The following is a 19,763-nucleotide window of genomic DNA, read 5'->3' on the forward strand; positions in this document are numbered from 1 at the left end:
ACCCAGCCTGGCCCCTGTGGATCCCCCCACCGCCCCCCGAGCGCTGCCCCACAGCCCAGCTCACACCCAGCCCGGCCCCTGTGGATCCCCCCACAGCCCCCCGAGCGCTGCCCCACAGCCCCGCCTCACACCCAGCCCGGCCCCTGTGGATCCCCTGGCCCCCCACAGTCCCCCGAGTGCTACCCCAGAGCCCCGCTCACACCCAGCCCAGCCCCTGCGGATCCCCTCGCCCCCTGACCACCGCTGGCTCCAGGCCGGACTCCGGAGCAGACCAGCCCAGTGTCCCGCAGCCCAGCCCCCCTGCGCTGGGAACTGTCCCCGGCAAAGCGGGACAAGCCGAGCGGGACCGGACCGGACCCCGGCTCCTGCCTGGTTCACCAGCCCCGCAGCTGGGCACGGAGCAGCGGGAGTCCCCGGGGTGCAGCCGGGAGCCTGGGGGGGCGGCGGGACCCGGTTCCAGGGGCCAGACCTGCCCGGGGGCTCCGCAGCCCCGGCCCGCCCGGACACCAACCCCCAGAGCCCTCCGGGGCCCGCAGCCACCGGCCCCGCCCGCTTGGGACGTGAACCCCGAGCTCGGCCCGGGCCCGCCCTTCCCAGCCCGTCCACACTGTGTGGCGGGGGGCGGGGCTTCCACACTGGCCCCGCCCCTGAGTGCTGAGAGACCGGGGCAGCCTCTGTCCCCAACTGCCCCCGCACCCCTCCCCCACCCTGATCCGCATCACCCTTCCCACCCCTCATGGAGCCTGACCCTCCATCACCCCTGCCCCACCTGCCCTCATGGAGTCCCACCTCCTCCTCATGGTACCCCACCCCCTATCACCTACTCCCCCAACTGCCCCATCAGCCCCCCACCTGCCCCTCATGGAGCCTGACCCCCCACCAGCCCTCATGACCCTCCCTTCCAATCCCTCCAGCCCCCATCACCCTTCCCCACCAGCCCTCATGACCCTCCCTTCCAATCCCTGTTCAGACCCCCATCACCTCTCCCCCAAGTACTCCCATGACCCTCCCACTCTGACCCCCCCATTGCCTCCTCACCCAGCTACCCCTATGACCCTCCCCTTCAATACCTGCCCTGACCCCCCATCCCCTCCCCCAACTGCCCCTCATGGAGCCTGACCCCCCACCAGCCCTCATGACCCTCCCTTCCAATCCCTCCAGCCCCCATCACCCTTCCCCACCAGCCCTCATGACCCTCCCTTCCAATCCTTGTTCAGACCCCCATCACCTCTCCCCCAAGTACCCTCATGACCCTCCCACTCTGACCCCCCCATTGCCTCCTCACCCAGCTACCCCTATGACCCTCCCCTTCAATACCTGCCCTGACCCCCCATCCCCTCCCCCAACTGCCCCTCATAACCCTCCCCACTCGGATCTCCCGTCACCATCGCCCTCTAACCATGTGTCCTGTTTGGTCAGGACAGTCCCCTTTTTAAGCCCTATCCTGGGTGTTCCAGCTTTTTTGGCACAACTGATCGTCAAGAGCCAACGGGACAAATGCTCAGTTGTGCCAAAAAAAAGGGGGGGGTTACACCCCCTACAGGGCCATGGATGAACATTTGGGGGGGCGAGTGGCGATGGCAGATGGCAAGGCAGGCTGGCAGCTGGGGGGGGGCGATGAAGGATTCTCGGGCCAGCCCCACACCGTGTCCCGTTTTCCCTTTAGGAAATATGGTTACTCTACCCAACTGCCTCCGTGACCTGTCCCTGCTCTGACCACCCATCAATCCCTCTCTCAGCTGCCCCACACAACCCCTCCTCCAACCCCGTCACCCCCTCCCTGCTCCGGCACCCCTCCACTTTCCTCCAGAGCTGGTCTGGGTTGTTTGTGAGTCATGATAGTGGATTAGATGGCTCACTACTCTGATGCAATCTGGCTCTCCCTGTGTTCCTCCTCCTGAGATCCCTGCAGGGAATAATGTACATGCACCTGCCCATGCCCCAAGGACCAAGGACCAGATTACACACACATTATTCATCCCATTGGCCACTATTTATATTAAAAAATTATTTTACAAACCAAGGAGAGATGCTTGTGGAACACCAGGGCCAATTTCAACACATTAAAAACAAATATTGGTCTTGTCAAACTGCTGAAGTCTTTGCAGTTGGAGCAAGTTCACCAAGAGGATCATCCCTTGCGTGTCTCATGCAGCATTTGCAAGTCCTGCTTCGGCCCGTGGCCAAGTAGTCCGTGTCATGTGCAAACCGTATCAGAGCTGTGTCTGGGGTCCCAGAGCTTCCCTGGTTCACGAGCACCTGGCCTGCCTCTCCTTCTCAGCACTGCAGCCCACTACACCACACGCTGGTGACAGCCCGGCAGGCTGAGCCTTCGGGGATGTCAGTTTAACAATCTAAACTCTCCCCTTCGGTACCATGGGGAGGCCAACGTTATTATCCGAATCCGAGTGCCGAGGTGATGGTCTCAGGGACGTGACCACAAGCCAGAGAGAGGTGACGAGCAATGACTGCACTGCTCACTTTGATTCCCCACGGCACACTGCATTGCTTGGTGTTACGGCTGACTCCGGGCAGCACTGTGGGGTAGGGGATGTTCCTTTCCCCTGCTGTGCAAGGGTAGACCCAGCCCCAGGTCCGAAAGCTAATGCTGTGGTTTATAACACATCCCCAGAGCCCAGGTGGAATCGACCCTCTGTCTCTGCTGGTGCTAAGCCCAGAGGAGAGTCATGGCCAGAGAATAAAACCCTTTGTTAGAAGAGTGTAAACAATTCCACGCCGTCACTGTTAAAACAAGGAGCCCAGCAGGGAACAAGGAGCTCCAGGGAGACGAGGCCTGTCGCAGTAACACATCCCTTCTGCCAGGGCCTGGGGGATTCCGCACAGAACCCCGTTACCGCTAACGTGTGTAATGTACAGGGATCCCAGCCCAAGCAGGCAACGAATCCAGCCCTACAACCCTCCAGCCCTACAACTGGCTATAGAGCACCCGGCTGAGGAACTACCAGGGGGTTGCTTTGTCCTGCAGGCAAGACAGCTCAATAGAGATGGGTTAGTAACACTAATGGGCCTGATTCTCCCTTCCAGCATGCTGGCTTTACACCAGGGTAACTTCACCAAAGCCAGTGGAATAGCACTGGTGTAACGGACTGGAGAACCAGGCCCAATGGCTCAGCAGCTCCAAGACGGCAGTTTCTAGCCTGTCAGGTCCCCTTGCTGCCGTCTGACACAGCTCTCTGACCTCACACCCGGGACTTAGGGGCAGTCAGCTGTCTGTATCGCCTTCCAACCCAAATGGAAAGATCAGGCAAAGCCGTTTGGTTCAGGAAACTGTGGAGATCGCCGAGCCTGAGCCTAGGGAGGTTTCTTCTAACCCTTCACCCACACTGCCCAGGAGGCGAGGGGGAGAGAGAGACAGAAGAAGGCGGCTGGCATGTTAAAGAGCTGGGCACTCAGAGGTAAGGGTGAAAACGGCACCCTCCCATCGGCCCTGTGCAGCGCCTGGAGGTTCAGTTTCTGCCACCAGACGCTCTCTTTCAGTTCCACTGAAGTCCATGGGAGCTGGGCGCTTGTGCTGGAGAGCAGAATTTGGCGGGTCTGGTTGGAAAGCCACCTGCTGATGGAGGTTCCCTTGTGAGACCTAGCCATGACCCGAGGGATCCTCAGGGAGGGATTTCCCAGCTTTACTTTAACTGAGCAGCTCTAGCATTTGTGGAATTCAGGAACTTAGTGTTTTGGTGCTTTTCTGTTTTAAGTCTAGAAGAAACTGCTGGTGGCCTGGCTGCAAAACCTGAGAACAGTGACATTTCCCAGCAGGCTGGCTCTGCAGGGCAGCGCAATTGCAGGCCCTTTCCCCTGGGTGTCGTCTGGAGAGCTGAACACCTGACTTGCAGCACCTCCCAAAGGTAGCGGGGCTGCACCTCCAGGCAGGGGCTGCGCTTGGGGCACTGGCCGTAGACCTGGACAGAGTTACCCACCAGCTCAGAAGGTCATTTCCCACCTCATACTCTCTGTGACGCAGCAGGGAGGGGGGAGTGTTGACCTGGGAATGTGGCAGGGGAGTTTCAATGGGAGACCTGAGAGCCTGTCACCTGAGCCAGGAGGGGGAGGGGGAGGTAACACCTCTGCCCGGGAATGTGAACAGAGGCTGCAGGAGGGAGCTGCTAGGAGGGTTTAGTTTTCAGTTTGGTGCTGGGTGGAGGAACGCAGGGAACCCCAGGGCTGGGGTCTAAGCTCCCTGCTCCCCCAGAAGGACTTGACTGAGGGGTCCTGGTTGTACCCACAAGCTCTGTTTTGGACTGTGTTCCTGTTGTCCAATAAACCTTCTGTTTTACTGGCTGGCTGAGAGTCTCAGTGAATCCCAGGAAGAGGGGTGCAGGGCCTGGACTCCCCCACACTCCATGACACTCTCCAAATGCTCCTGTATATTATGGACAAATGGCCGCACAATTACTTAGATTGCAAAGATTTGGGAGCTGGGGTTTGAGGCACTGGGCCCCAGTCACCCCTGGGGTCAGTGGAGTTCTCCCAGGGATGAATACAGCTCTGAATGTTTCATGGCATAGTTCACTGCAGAAACAAGCCTTGTGGATGGAATGAGCTTACATAGCTCTGCCCTCCCTCCGCCCTGACCTCACTGTGCTCGGAGGTACGGGGTTGAGGGGATGAAGCAGGGGCATCACGGATGATCTTGGTGCATGGAGTGGGCGTTCCCCTGCACGTTCTCTCTCTCAGGCCACAGAGGGATGGGGGGGTTGGTCTGCTCTGCGCTTACCCCTCTCAACTTGTCAATGCCACACATTTAAGGACTTTGACTCATCCTGTTCTTTCCACCCTTCCCCTGCCTCCCTGGGAGCAGCGTGTGCCCTTCGGAGCAGGAGCTGGAGTTAGAGAGAACGCCTGGGTGGAAAGAGAAGGCCTGAGTCCTCCTTGGAGGAGCTGACAGGGCAGTCCTGGGCAGGTGCAGGCTGGGATGCTGTGCAGAGCAGAGTTTCCTTTCCGGCTGCCCTGATTCTTTCTTTCACTTGTGTCTGTTTTTCTCACTATTGGGTGAAAACGTCCCTGTTGTCGTGAAAGGCAGTTTCGGCCGCATGTTTCTCCCAGACATAATGAGTGCGCCGAAGCCGTGCTGATGGGAGAAGGCGTAGCCGGAGCGACGGGTGCTGGTACGGCGCAAGCGCGTCTTGGGCAAGGGAGGGGGCGGCCGCTTCTTGGCCTCTCTGATCTTGCGTAGGACCTGAAATCAGAAAACATCCCGCTCAGCAGGTGGGAGAGACAGCTGGGCGTGGAACGTCCTTCTGCTCGGGGCACATTCCACAGTCCTGTGCTTCACAGGCAGAAGCAGTCCCTGCAGAGGCTTTAAATGGCTCAAAGGCAGTAACCAGGCTGGGTACAAATGGTTCCTAGCAGCCCCTTGCTCCTACACGGCAGGGCTATCAAATATCAGCCACGGGTCGTCTTTTCAGAGCCAGACTGGCTATAGACACAGGGCCCGTGAGAGCACAATGAAGATGGAGGTCTGGCAGGGTCTGGAGAAATGCTGACCCTCTGCACCTCCTGTTTGAGACAATGGGAGCTGCAGGTCCTTGGCCTCTCTCAGGGTCAGGCTTTACCTAGGCCCCAGCTTGCCAGCCGGCCGGGACCCCTCCCCAGCCAGAACAGCCCTCTCAGCAGACAGCTCATATCCCGCAGGCACTGCGGGCCTTGCCGAAAGTGGTGTGTGCTTGCTGTAGGGAGCCAGGCCCAAGCCACAGCCTGGAGCTGGGATTCTGAGCTCCCCTGCCAAGGACAGGGCACTGGTCGGAGAGTCTGGGCCAGGCCCGTGTCCAATACTGTAGTTCAGTAAACCCACCTACTGCCCACAAACACTGGTCATCCCATCCGAAATGGCAAGAGCCAGCTAAACTCAGCAGGGAGGTTTGAACAGCCTCAACTTCAGCTCAATGTGCCCTCCGGGACGGCACCTCTTCTGTCTCTCGAGCTGCCGATTTTCTGTGGAACCATCACCCTCGTCCTTAGCGGCAGAGGATCTGGCTGCGTCACCTCCCCTTCCCACAGGGCCTCTGGGGAGCTTTGCAGGGACCAAGGGCATGACGATCAAGTGGTGTGGCCATAAGGCAAGGGCCACAGCCACGGGCCTTGCTCAGGGATGTTGTGCCTTAACACTGGCAGAGCGCAGAAAGAAGAGAAAACCTGGGGGGGGGCTCGGGGGGGGGGCAGCAGCGTTTAGCAAACTGCTCCGGTCGGAAGTGAAGCAGAGCATCACCTGCAGCCGTGCTAGAGGCGGTTCTCCTCCCGGACATTCCTTCACACTAATGTGGCATGGCCAGCCTGCTCTCCCCACTATCGCAGCCCTCCCCTGCCTTTCCCAGCCTCTCCCCGCACACCCCCCCGGCAGGAACAGCCGCACCTCTGCTGCTTATTCCCTGGGTGTGGGAGGGAGGCTGGTTCCGGAGGAGAGTGTGAATGTTAGCAGAAGAGGAAGCGGGTCCCTTCAGCCAGCAAAACCCAAGCAGACGTGTACGTCTGGGAGGCCGGGCCAGGAACTGCACACCTGCACTGCAGTAGCAGGGGCGGCTCTGTTGGCTGCGAAATGCACAGCTGCTTTGTCACCAAGCCACAACACTTAAACCCTGCACCTAAAAATAGCCCTGCTTCCCCAATCCCCCCACGCCCAGACCAGTCTAATCCATGTCTCAGTAATCTCAGGCTGCAGACGGTCTGAACTGTGCCAAACCCTCCTTCCCAAGCAGGGCTGCAGGCACGAGTCCGGGTAGCACTCGCACACTGAGCAGGCCCAGGCCCCCGGACCCTGACTGCGAAAAGCAAGCTGAGTGGGGCTACGACAGCGGAGGTCAGGCTCCTGCTCTGCTAGCCCCTTACTTTGTCACTGACGGTTGGCATTAGCTGAGCCTTCAGAAACCGACCGCCAATCACCGGCAGCACACACAGGGTGATGCTGAGGAAGATCGCCAGCCACACACTGGGTTGATTGAGGGTGTTTCGAGCTGCCCCTGAAAAACAAGAGCACAATGAAAGCCATGACAGCAGCAGCAGCAGGCGCTTCCATTCATACAGCCCCTTGCATGTGGAGGGATCCCAAAGCACTCTGCAAACACAGTGGAATACGCAAATTATACCCAAAGCTCATGTAATCCCCCAGTGACCGCCAGCCCACTCGGAGGTGGGACTTGGCAGGGTTTAACAATGCACAGCCACAACACTGCACCAGATTGAGATAGCACGGGAAGACTAATCTTGTGTCCAAATCCAATTGCAGTGCGGGGTTAGGGAGGCAGAAAGGAATGGCCGGAACTGGAGTTTGCTGGATGCCAGCGTTAACAGCTTGTCACTTTATAAAAAGGCAGGGGCTCTTTAATGACTGCCTGGGGTCAAGACCTCGATGTTTGTCTCCTCCAAAGATAGTCATCCTCCAGCAGCCCCTCGCCAGGGCATTAGCTCCGCAGGAACTCCAAGGGAGAGTGCCACATACTGAATCCCCGGCACCATTCCCTGACGCACTGTGGGCTGCTAATGTGGCTGCACTTGGAGAGCAGACAGGACTGTGGTCCTGTGGGAATCTGCACAGCATTCTAGTTAAATGGCTGCCTGCTTCAGAGGGAGAGTAGTCAGGCCCAGAGGGTAAAACTTGCAGGGCAGCTCTGGGGGGAGATGGAAGGCTGCCCCATTATCCAAAGCCAAAACACCCACACGTTGTTCTCCCCTCCATTCCTTCAGCTTTTGGACAGGGCTAAGCAGCCTGTAAGCACCTCCTCACAGTGTCTAATGCTACTGCTGGTGGCCTAATGCTGCTGGATGTTCTCCTGACACAATCTCGCCGGAGTTAAAGTATCCAGGTCCACTGGGCCTAGGCTTTACATCTTTTTGTTTCAGGAAGTGGAGGAAGTAACCAGGGAACATCCATTTTAGACCGGATTCTGGCCATCAGGGGGAAATTGGTACCAAACCTGAGGGAGGAAGCTGAATTTGGGTGGAAGTGGTCATGAAAGGAGAGATTGCAGGATTCTGAGGAAAAGGAGGCGTGAGAGCAGCAGCATGCAGACAATGGATTTCGAATAAGCAGACTCACAGGCACCAATTCCGTGGGTGCCCCCCAGCGCCTCCCCTCCGCCAGCGGCCCCACCAATCATCTCCTCCCCTGCCCCCCCAACACTTTCTGCCTGCTGTGATCAGCTGTTTTGACGGTGATCGGTTGTTTTCCGCATCCACTGAGAGTAGGACAAGAAGCACTGGGCTCAGTCTGCAGCCAGGGGGAGGTTATGTTACATCTTAAGAAAAATATTCTAACTATTAGTCTACAGGCTTCCAAGGGAGGTTGTGGAATCCCCATCGCTGGAGGTTTTGAAGACCAGGTTGGACAAACATGGTGAGGGATCATCTATGTTTACTTGGTCCTGCCTCAGTGCAGGGGGCTGGACTTGATGACGTCTCGAGGGCCTGTCTAGCCCCACATTTCTATGAGATGGCTACATTACGGATATCTAAGATCGAGAGGTCAGTTGGTGTTGGGGGTTGTCCAAGCAGAACAGGGAATAGTCTATATCCTTGGTCTATAAGATGGCATCTACTGTCAAAGGTTCTGCGTGACATGTAATCCTCAGTGTGTTGGGTTTGCTCAGTTTCCCTAGAGAGCCTGTAGCAGGCCTGCTCGGGAGGTGTCCACCTGCTGCTCCGTCAGTCCTACCTAAGCCAGGCAGAGGCAATGCTTGACCCTCTTCTATAAAAATACCAGCTCGAAGCCATTGGAACAAAGCTTGTCCCCAAGACATTCCAAGAACTTTTTGGAAATGTTATGTTTTTTTGTATGACTTTTCCAACAAACGTCAGGGTAGTTAAAGTCACCCCATTGCTGCCAGGTCTTGTGTTTTGGATGGTTCTGTTATTTGTTCTAGAAATGCCTCATCCACATCCTCCTCCTGATTCAGTGGTGTATAGTAGACTCCCCTACCATGACATGCCTATTTCCCTGCCTTTGATCTTTACCCAGAGACTTTCAACTGGTCTGACTCTCACCTCCGTCTGGACCTCAGAACAAGTGTATATATTTTTGATGTATAATGCAACCCCTCCATTCTTTTCCCTGCCTGTCCTTCCTGAACAAGTTGTCCCCTCTGTACCAATAGTCCAGTCATGAGACTTTCCCCACCAAGTCTCTGTGATGCCAAATGAGTCTTAATTAGTTTATACACTAATATTTCCAGTTCATCCTGTTTATTCCCCAGACTCCTTGCATTTGTGTGTAGAAATCTAAGATGCTGAGCAGATTCCCCCACTGATTTCCCTCCTGTTGTTCTTATGACCCTATTGTAATTTTCCATGTTGCCCCAACGTCTAGCTCTCTGTTACAGTCACCTTTTTATCTCCTAGGCATCTAAGTGCAGATGAGCAGAATGGAGCTTGGTTTCATCTCTCATCCGAAGGACCGAGTCTGGAGGAGTTAGGGAGCTGGTGACACTGCAGTGTGTGTCAGCCAAAACACTGACTGGAGACTGGAACCAACAAACTTTGGGCTTCCAAAACTAAAAGATGCTCCCAGCTGAGCTCTAGTCATGTTGGATGCAGAGAGGTGTTGGAGCTGGTGGGATTATTTGAAGCAAACACCTTCACTGAGGCTATAGTCCCCTCCTCCTGTTCACAGTCTGTCCACGGATGGACTCATTCCGATGATGCTGTTCACAGGTTGCATGTGCTCATAGGCACTTATGCACAATAATGTCAGTCAGAGGGCTGCTCACAAATCATTTGTCACCAGCATTCATTTGCTATTTTGATGGGTGACTGTGCACTAAAGTCACATAGCATAGATTCTCTCCCTGACTGGGTGACCACACTTTGATACCTTCCGGGACCAATACACAAGCTTGTTCGCATATGAACAAACATATTTGTACAGACAAACTTTCCCCAAACATTTGTGGGGCCCAAACTCCACCCAGCTGCATGTTGGAGAAGAGATAAAAATAATAGGCTGCATTAAATCCAATTCAAGGGATTTATTTGGAGGAGTTTCAGAGTAACAGCCGTGTTAGTCTGTATTCGTAAAAAGAAAAGGAGTACTTGTGGCACCTTAGAGACTAACCAGTTTATTTGAGCATGAGCTTTCGTGAGCTACAGCTCACTTCATCGGATGCATAGCATATCGTGGAAACTGCAGAAGTGCAGAACTGGAGGAGTGTTTGCAGACATGTGCAGCATTCACCTGGCTATAGGGCATGTGCGTGTATATGGGTATGCATGAGTGTGCATTGTGTGCTGGTGAATGGGCACATGGACATGTGTATGCACGAGTGGGCGCCAGAGAAAACGAGCATGTACTGTAGTGTGGGGTAAATACCTGACGGCGACACATAAGTTATTGTCTCTATGGGCCCTTCCTCAGTACATACTGGATGTACTTCCACCAGGTTAAGTACCGCCCACCCGGAGACACAGCCCTCTGCATCAGCTGTCCAAGTGCTTACCAACGAAAGGGAAGGAGGCTGCGAAGATCAGGTACATGCCGTCACTGTACATGGTGAAGATGATGGCAAAGTAAACGGAAAGGCTGCCCCAGATGAAAAACTGGTTCACAGCTGTCCAGTAGGCAGTGTCCAACCCAATCTGAAAGGATAAATCAATACAGCAGCGGTCAATGGCTTTAACAACCCCACATCCGAGTGCCAAACACAGGCAGGCAGAGAGGGCTGCTCCCCCGGGTTGTCCCCTACCCACCGGTGTGGAACTTGTTCGGCCATCTGTCTCGTTTAGTCTGCAAATTGCTGTGGCGAGGTCCCGGCCCAAGAAGAAAGGCTGTGCACTCCGGGCCATGCACAGGGGTGACAAAGCGTTTGCTCCCTGTGGGTAACGGGCCCTCAAGAAATAGGGGGAGGAGCCAGAAAGACCCCAATTTGCATAAGGCGGAGAGCCTCAGGCTGTGGAGCTGAGAGCAACTCCACCCATCCTGTCAGCACTGCCTCACCCTGACCCAACCCGAGTCTCAGCAAGGCAGTGGCTCAGCTGGCCCCCTGTGCCAGCCTGGTCTGATGAGACCAAGATCACAGCACCATAGAATCATAGAATATCAGGGTTGGAAGGGACCTCAGGAGGTCATCTAGTCCAACCCCCTGCTCAAAGCAGGACCGATCCCCACTAAATCATCCCAGCCAGGGCTTTATCAAGCCTGACCTTAAAAACTTCTAGGGAAGGAGATTCCACCTCCCTAGGTAACCCATTCCAGTGTTTCACCACCCTCATAGTGAAAATTTTTTCCTAATATCCAACCTAAATCTCCCCCACTGCAACTTGAGACCATTAAAGCTATCAAATCCCCCCTCATTCTTCTCTTCTGAAGACTAAACATCCCCAGTTCCCTCAGCTTCTCTTCATAACTCATGTGTTCCAGACCCCTAATCATTTTTGTTGCCCTCCGCTGGACTCTTTCCAATTTTTCCACATCCTTCTTGTCGTGTGTCAGGCACTGAGACATGTCAGGCTGGAAGGGACCTCGAGAGGTCACCTCGTCGAGCCCCCTGCATTCACACCAGGACTCAGTATTATCTAGACCGTCCCTGACAGGTGTGTGTCCAGCCTGCTCTTACACACCTCCAATGACGGAGATTCCACCCCCTCCCTGGGCAATTTATTCCAGGGCTTAACCACCCTGACAGTTAGGAAGAATCATAGAACCACAAGATTAGAAGGGATCGCAAGGATCATCCAGTCTAAGTGTTTCCTAATGTCCAACCTAAATCCCCCTTACTGCAATTTGAGCTCATTGCTTCCTGTCCTGTCCTCAGCGGATAAGGAGAACAATTTATCACCCCCTCTCTATAACAACTTTTTACATACTTGAAGCCTGTTATGTGCCCCCTCAGTCTTGTCTTCTCCAGACTAAACAAACTCCGGTTTTTCAATCTTCCCCCACAGGTCAAGGTTTCTAAACCTTTAATCCTTTTTGTTGCTCTTCTCTGAACATTCTCCTATTTGTCTACATATTTCGCCAAGTGTGGTGCTCAGAACTGGACACAAAGACTCCAGCTGAGGCCTTTGTCAGAGCTGAGTAGAGCAGAAGAATTTCTTCTCGTGTCTTGTTTACTACACTCCTGCTAATACAGCCCAGAATGATGTTCAGGTTTTTTGTAACCGTGTTACACTGGTGACTCGTATTTAGTTTGTGATCCACTATGACCCCCAGATCCCTTTCCGCAGTGCTCCTTCCTAGGCCGTCAGTTCCCATTTTGTGTGTATACAACTGATTGTTCCTTCCTAGTACTTTGCATTTGTCCTAATTGAATTTCATCCTGTTTATTTCAGACCATTTCTCCAGTTTGTCCAGGTCATTTTGAATTCTAATCCTGTCCTCCAAAGCGCTTCCAACTCCTCCCAACTTGGCATCGTCCACAAACTTTATAAGTGAACTCTGTATGCCATTATCCAAATCACGTATGAAGATATCAAACAGAACCGGACCTACGACAGATCCCTGTGGGACCCCGCTCAATATGCCCTTCCAGTTTGACTGTGAACCATTGATAAATATTCTCTGAATACAATTTTCCAACCAACTGTGCACCCAACTGATTAAATTCAATAAAGTAAGTTCATCTAGGCTGTGTTTCCCTAGTTTGCTTATGAGAAGGTCGTGTGAGACAGTAACAAAAGCCTCACTAAAGTCGAGATACATGACATCTACTTCTTCCCCCCCACCCCTTCCATCCATGGGGCTTGTTTCTACATCCAAGAATGTGGAAGTGAAGGGCATCCACCCAATGCAGACACCACTGCCCGTGTAAACAGACAGTAGATACACAACTGTGTGCCTCAGTTCCCCACCTGTAAAATGGGGATAAGAATCCTCCTCCTCTCCCAGCCCAGTCTGTGTTGTCTGTCTGCATTGTAAACTCCCCCGCACAAGAGTTCTTCCTCACTATGGCCCCTGTACTGAAAAGACTTCCACACAAGCAGTGCCACTGAAGAACTGAGCAACTCACGTGTGTCCACTTAAATCTTTGCAGGATTGGGGCCTGAGCGTACGTATAGCACCGGACGCAATCCGGTTGGGGCCTAAGCGTATGTACAGCACCTGACGAAATCTGGTTGGGGCCTAAGTGTACATACAGCACCGAACACAATCTGGTTGGGGCCTGAGCATATGTACAGCACCAAACACAATCCAGTTGGGGCCTGAGTGTATGTACAGCACCGACCGTAATCCAGTCTCAATCCCAGTTGGGGTCTCCAGGCACTACCATAGTAAAATAAATAAGTAAATAATAATGCCAGAGACCTGCACAGAGACCACGATCAGTAGGCAGGTCTGGGCCATCAGTGCGAAGGACTGGTAGTCAGCAATGGCTTTCCCATCGCTTCTCACGGTGTCGTACATGGCCCCATAGGGGATGAAGAAGAGAATGAGGGAGCTGTAGATCCCATGCAGCACGCACTTGACAAACTCGATCTTGTTGAAGTAGAGATTCTGCTGCCCGGGTTCATAGAGGTGAGGGAACTGCATGCTCCAGCGGTCATCCACGTCCTGGGAACAGAGGGGAGAGGCTGGCAGCCCAGCAGTGACATGGACCCCCCCCGACCCCAGCTGTGACATGCGTTCCTGCGTGGGAGAGCCCCAGCACACCACTTAGCCATGCTGCCCAACAGGTCACATCACCAGAGCACTCAGGGCATGTTCTCCAAGGTGGGTTTTACCTTCCCAGTGCTGATGAGAAGGAGAAATGGAGGTTGCATGCCTTACGAGGCACGCTCCAGCCCAGTGTCCAGGACTGTCTCACATGGAGCCCTGAGCCTGTGAGCCACTGGATGTCTCTCAAGTTCCCACCCGTTTAGCCTCTGCAATGCAGGTAGGGCCAGGTTATGCCACTGTTATATTGCTGGGGCAAAGACAGCAATGGAATGCAGGCTCTGAATGACGGAGACAAGTGCTCCGTATGAAGCGCTCCACAGAAAGGGGTAAGCATAGAGGGTCTGGCCTGGAGACCCCCATGAGCCCTGGCTGTGGCCATCACACCAGAGGGTGATTAAGGGGACTGTGAGCGTTAACCCATCTCTTTGGTCTGCATGGGTCCATACATAGTATTGAGAAAGTGAGCGCCATGAGGCCCCAGGACAGTGAGCTGGGGCTCAGGGGTTTTCCGGGTGAAGAAAAGAAGGCACTAGGTGGAGCGGGGAAGAGGGAGCATGTTAAAGGCACAGTTTTTAAGGTCAGGCTTGACAAAGCCTGGCTGGGATGATTTAATTGGGGATTGGTCCTGCTTTGAGCAGGGGGTTGGACTAGATGACCTCCTGAGGTCCCTTCCAACCCTGATATTCTATGATTGATTCAGAGATCGAGGGCAAGAAGGAGGAGGGAGATCTCTGCATTCTCCAGGAGGTCAGTCTAGCTAATCACAGTGGTCCCTTCTGGCCTTGGAATTGATGAATGAATCTTTCTTGGCAGCAGGGTTTAACTCAGTGCTGTCTTAGCTGGGGGGTGGGGTGCGGGGCAATGGCCTGTGGGTAGCTTCAGTCAAGTTCAAGGTGAACAAGACTCAGGACTTTCTTGACAGTGCAAATGAGTTACACTAGAAAATACTCAGTCTGTGTCATATGAACATAAGAACGGCCAGACTGGGTCAGACCAAAGGTCCATCTATCCCAGTGTCCTGTCTGCTGACAGTGGCCAAGGCCAGGTGCCCCAGAGGGAATGAACATGACAGGGGAGTTTTGATGTTCATCTATCTACTGTAATCCACTCCCAGCTTTTGGCAGGCAGAGGTCTAAGGACGCCCAGAGCATGCTGAAGGAGTACTTGTGGCACCTTAGAGACTAACCAATTTATTTGAGCACAAGCTTTCGTGAGCTACAGCTCAAGCTCACGAAAGCTCATGCTCAAATACATTGGTTAGTCTCTAAGGTGCCACAAGTCCTCCTTTTCTTTTTGCGAATACAGACTAACACGGCTGTTACTCTGAAACCAGAGCATGCTGACCATCTTGATGGACCTGTCCTCCATGGACTTATCCAATGCTTTTTTCAACCCAGTTACTCTTTTGGCCTTCACAACATTCAGTTTCCCTTCCCCAAAATAAAGACCAAAATCTGCCACTGCTTGGGAAAGGGCAGCAGTACAGAGGATATAGCTTCAAACATATAAAGGAGCTAAGATAAAAATACACATGATAGGACAGTGGGCATCCCCCAGAAAGTCTTCTGGGGACACGACTGTGTGCTCTGTGCCTTTAGTGATCCATTTTATTAATATATTACTAAGTATTTGCTTTATCTAGAGACACTGGTCACACTCCAAGGGATCATGGAGCCAGAGATCAAAGAGTCAGATCTGAACCACCTAGGCTGCCCAGAACCCTATGCTCATAGCCCGGCATGGTTGATGCATGCCTCCGACATGGGACACCTACTCAGATTGCACCATACCAGGCCCTATGGGAGACTTCCTAACCAAGGTGTGCTCTGCATGGATTTCCTTAAAAATCGTACGCAATTTCATAGGGTTACTATCAGCAGGACCCTCGAGACTCAGAACAGAGTTCTATAGAAATTACTCTAAAATCCTACAGATTTTACATAGGAACATGACATCCAGACCAAAGGGAGTGATTCACACAACATCCTTTCTATAGGTTTTTTTTAACCATGCTGTAGAATTCTACATCAGGGATATAATCATCCACCGCATTTCATTGGATGGCTCAGCATTCCTATACCAAGGTTATTTTCTATTAATTTGTAAAGGACTTTTCCAGAAAGGATTGAAGATCTCACAGCTTTTTTGTATAATTAGGGATCTACACCAGTGTCCCTGGCCAAAATTCCCCACCCCCATTCTTACGTGTGCACTTGTTAGTCACCAGCCTTCACCCCAGAAGCAGTTGCATGTACATGATTGTAAAGGGCTTACAAATAGCACTACAGAAATATAGGACATTGGTTATTGGGCCACACCTTGAAGCCATTGCTTAATCCTTAGTCAAGGAAGATTAAGGACTGATTCAGGTTTCAAGTCCAGGCCCAACAGGCTGTGAATACTCTCCTATTAGGCGAGGGTTGTAGAGGGCACCTTTTCCATTACTGTCGCTAACAGTGCAACCCAGAGGGCTCCAGCCATTCTCAAACCAGGGGCCATACATTCGTGTCAAGACAGAATCTGCTCCCACACACTTCAGAACTGTGCTCTGCGCTCTACTCATTGCAAGGAAATTGCTTCAGTTTCTAGCACAGGTTTTATTCATCTAGTTCCTGTCCAGAAGGGATCACGGAACTGAGCCAAAGAATCCAGGAATAAACCCCCTAGAGGTGAGCCTGGGTATTAATAGTAAAGGTTACCTGGTCAAAGAGGCTCATTCCTAGCACCGGGAGGGAGGTATACACCAAATTGTAGAGGGTGATGAACCACTGATCATACACAGTCTAGAAAAGAGTGGAGAGGTCAGTTAGCAAAGGGATGCCTCTGTTCGTCTGTAACGGCAATCAATGACCCTGCCCACTTGTCTGTCTTTCACATCTTCATTCACAGAAGGTGCCATTCGCCCCCGAGCAGAGGGCCGGCCTAAGGGCTAGGCCCAGGACACTGAGCTCCAGCTCCAAGCCGGGCGTAAAGGGCACAAACCATTGCAAAACAATTCCTTTGCTGTTCACGTTTCAAAATTCAATCTGTGGCACAAACAGCACCTGTCCAGGCTGCTGCATGCGACTGAAAAGTAAATGGCACCCACTGGCCTCAGCCCAGCACTGAAAAACAGCTGGGCAGTTCTGGAATATTGAGCCAAAATCCTGCAGCTTCCTTTAAAAGAACAAATCAATAAATAAAAAGACCCCCAAATTTACACTGAAGAAAATAGATAATAAATGAAATTAAACACAAATGAACTGAAATACAGAACTATCTGGGCCCTCTCGTTTTCAGATTATGATGATTATTTATTAAGTTTATTATGAGTCATACCAGGATCGGTATGTATCTGAAGAAGTGGGTATTTTACCCACGAAAGCTTAGGCCCAAATAAATCTGTTAGTCTTTGAGCTGCCACCAGACTCCTCGTTGTTTAATTACACTATATCCACTGGATCATCCTTGTCCACATGTTCATTGATCCCCTCAAAGAATTCTAATAGATTGGTGAGGCATGATTTCCCTTTACAAAAACCCCAGCAGATTGTGTTCATCTGTGTGTCTGATAATTCTGACTATAGTTTCAACCAATTTACCTGGTACTGAAGTCAGGCTTGCCGGCCTGTAATTGCCGGGATCATCTTTGCAGCCTTTTTAAAAAATTGGCGTTACATTAGCGATCCTCCAGTCAGCTGGTGCAGAAGTGGATTTAAGTGATAGTTTGCATATCACAATTAGTAGTTTTGCAATTTCATATTTGAGGTCCTTCAGAACCTTTGGGTAATGCCACCTGGTCATCGTGGCTTATTGTTTAATTTATGAATTTGTTCAAAAACCTTCTCCAGTCACACCTCAAGCTGAGGCAGTTCCTCAGATCTGTCACCTAAGAAGAATGGCTCAGGTTTGGGAATCTCCCTTACATCCTCAGCTGTGAAGACCAATGCAGAGAATTAATTTAGATTCTCTGCAATGGCCGTATCTTCCTTGAGTGCTCCTTTAACATGTTCAGTGTCCAGTGGCCCCATTGGTTGTTTGCCAGGCTTTCTGCTTCTGATGTACTTAAATTTTTTTTGCTGTTAGATTTTGAGTTTTTGGGTAGTTGTTCTTCAAAAACATTTTTGCCTTCCTAATTATATTTTTACCCATGGCTTGCCAGAGCTGATGCTCCTTTCTATTTTCCTTGGTAGGATTTGACTTCCAATTATTAAAGAATGCCTTTTTGCTTCTAATAGCTTCTTTTACTCTGTTGGTTAGCCATGGTGGCATTTTTTTGGTCCTCTGTGTCAGGGATTCTCAAACTTCATTGCACTGCGACCCCCTTCTGACAACAAAAATTATGACAAGACCCCAGGAGAGGGGACTGAAGCCTGAGCCCATTTGAGCCTCGCTGCCCCGGGCCGGGGGGCCAAAGCTGAAGCCTGAGCCCCGCAGCCCTGGGCGGGAGGGGCGGGGCGGAAGCTGAACCCCAAGTGCTTCAGCGACGCAGGAGGGGAGGCTGTAACCTGAGCCCCGCCGCCCCAGGCTGAAGCCGAAGCCTGAGCCCTGCCACCCAGGGCTGAAGCCCTTCGGCTTCGGCCGCAGGTGGTGGGGCTCAGTCTTTGGCTTTGACCCTGGGCCCCAGCAAGTCTAACACCAGCCCTGGCGACCCCATTAAAATGGGGTTGCGACCCACAGTTTGAAAACCGCTGCTCTATGTTTCTTATGAGGTGGCAGTAGGGTGCTATGACAGCCACTAGGTGGCAGCAGTGATCCATCACAGGCCCCTGCAGAAGTCGCAGAAATTGCAACTGAGGCCGGTGTGGGATGCCGCCTTCTGACCCGTATATCAGAGGCCTGCTGGGAGAAATGCTGACCTGCTCTCTGCTCCGTCTGCTGCCTGTTAGCCCCGGGGCACTTTCCTGGCCGAACACTGTCACATTAGCTGTGTCTCCCCCGTGCTACAGTGAAGCACCCGCGTGTTCCCCTGTAGCTAGCACTAAGAGTACGGGTGCAGGGGACGTGGGTCACAGCACGTGGCTTTTCACCGTACAGACTTCCCTGGGAAGCAGCTACAATCCACAGGAGATTTGGGCTTCAAATAATTTTGTGGCATGTTGCTTAAACCAACAAAGGCAGCCATGGCATTGCCCAGCTCTGCCCCAGCATACGCTTCAGGCCCGGCCAGGTCCCTGCCTTGACACCCCTGCCCTACCTATAATGTGAACCAGCCCGTGGATTTCCTTCCCCCTTCTCGCATGTTTTCCCAAGTGGTCTCCTCATGAATGGAACGGCCTCCCCATCCCCGCTTCTGGATTTACAAAATACTCAATAATTTTACATCAACATCCTTTCACAAAATCCTGATGAGCATGTGAAATTCCGTGACACCAGAGAAAAGTGTCACTGGGTGGCTACCGGTGTTAAGCAGGCCTTGAGCACCCCATTGCTGTCAGCAATGGAGCAGGAGAATGGGTGAGAACATCAGCTAGGGAAATTCACTACCAGTGCCCATGGGAAGAAGAAGAAGTATCCCAGCCAGAAACACTCGGAATGATGAAGACATATGAGTAATGTTTGCCCCAAGGAAGGAGCTGGCTTGTCTCATCATGGCTGCATTTTGCAGAGGAAGCTACTTTTGTCCACAGGACTGAGAGTCAGGAAAGCTGGGTTCCGCAGGATCCCCATGTGATTCAGACAAGTCACTCAGGACCACACTGTGCAAGTTATGTAGGCACCCAAAGCTGATGATGAAAAAATCTGGCCCTTGGCCTTTCTATGCTTCAGTGACTCCATCAGGAAAAGGGGGATAACTGGACTTCCACAGAGTACCTCACAGCGGGACGAGAAGGGGGCTCTTCAGTCCTGTCTGTAAAGTGCTTTGGGCTCCTCTGCTGGAAGATGTTAGGGCAGGAAAAGGATTATCATCACATTTAATATAGGGTGTGACAGGAACACAGAAACTGGCCCACCTGTGCAGAGAAGCCGGAGAAGAATCCATACCAGAAATGAACTAATGTGAAGGCAAAGTTCTTATAGAAGAAGTATCTGAGGAACTTGCACATGCGGATGTAGGACCATCGCCCGTGGACTAAGAGCAGGCGCTGCAGGTAACGGAACTGTGCGAAGGAAAAGTCGCTGGACAGCACAGCCTGCATCCCCTCCTGGCCACTGATACCGACCCCAATGTGGGCAGCTGCAAAAAGAG

At 52.6% G+C, this 19,763-nt stretch overlaps 1 protein-coding gene across 4 annotated transcripts in view; it reads right to left on the reverse strand.

The window, feature by feature from the left end:
• Positions 1-1,978: 1,978 nt before the first annotated feature.
• LOC102947737 (phospholipid-transporting ATPase ID) overlaps positions 1,979-19,763 on the reverse strand; it is a 136,088-nt gene continuing 118,303 nt past the window's right edge. For all 4 annotated transcript variants that reach the window (XM_043547060.1, XM_037902619.2, XM_037902618.2 and 1 more), the window contains 6 exons: positions 19,528-19,751; positions 16,294-16,377; positions 13,244-13,489; positions 10,440-10,578; positions 6,841-6,971; positions 1,979-5,194 (listed from right to left, as the gene is read on the reverse strand). In XM_043547060.1, the coding sequence (XP_043402995.1) occupies positions 4,979-5,194; positions 6,841-6,971; positions 10,440-10,578; positions 13,244-13,489; positions 16,294-16,377; positions 19,528-19,751 (1,040 nt within the window). In that variant the 3' untranslated portion in view covers positions 1,979-4,978. The remainder of the gene's footprint in view (positions 5,195-6,840; positions 6,972-10,439; positions 10,579-13,243; positions 13,490-16,293; positions 16,378-19,527; positions 19,752-19,763) is intronic.

The sequence above is a fragment of the Chelonia mydas genome, chromosome 5 (genome assembly GCF_015237465.2).
Source record: "Chelonia mydas isolate rCheMyd1 chromosome 5, rCheMyd1.pri.v2, whole genome shotgun sequence".
Lineage (NCBI taxonomy): Eukaryota > Metazoa > Chordata > Testudines > Cheloniidae > Chelonia > Chelonia mydas.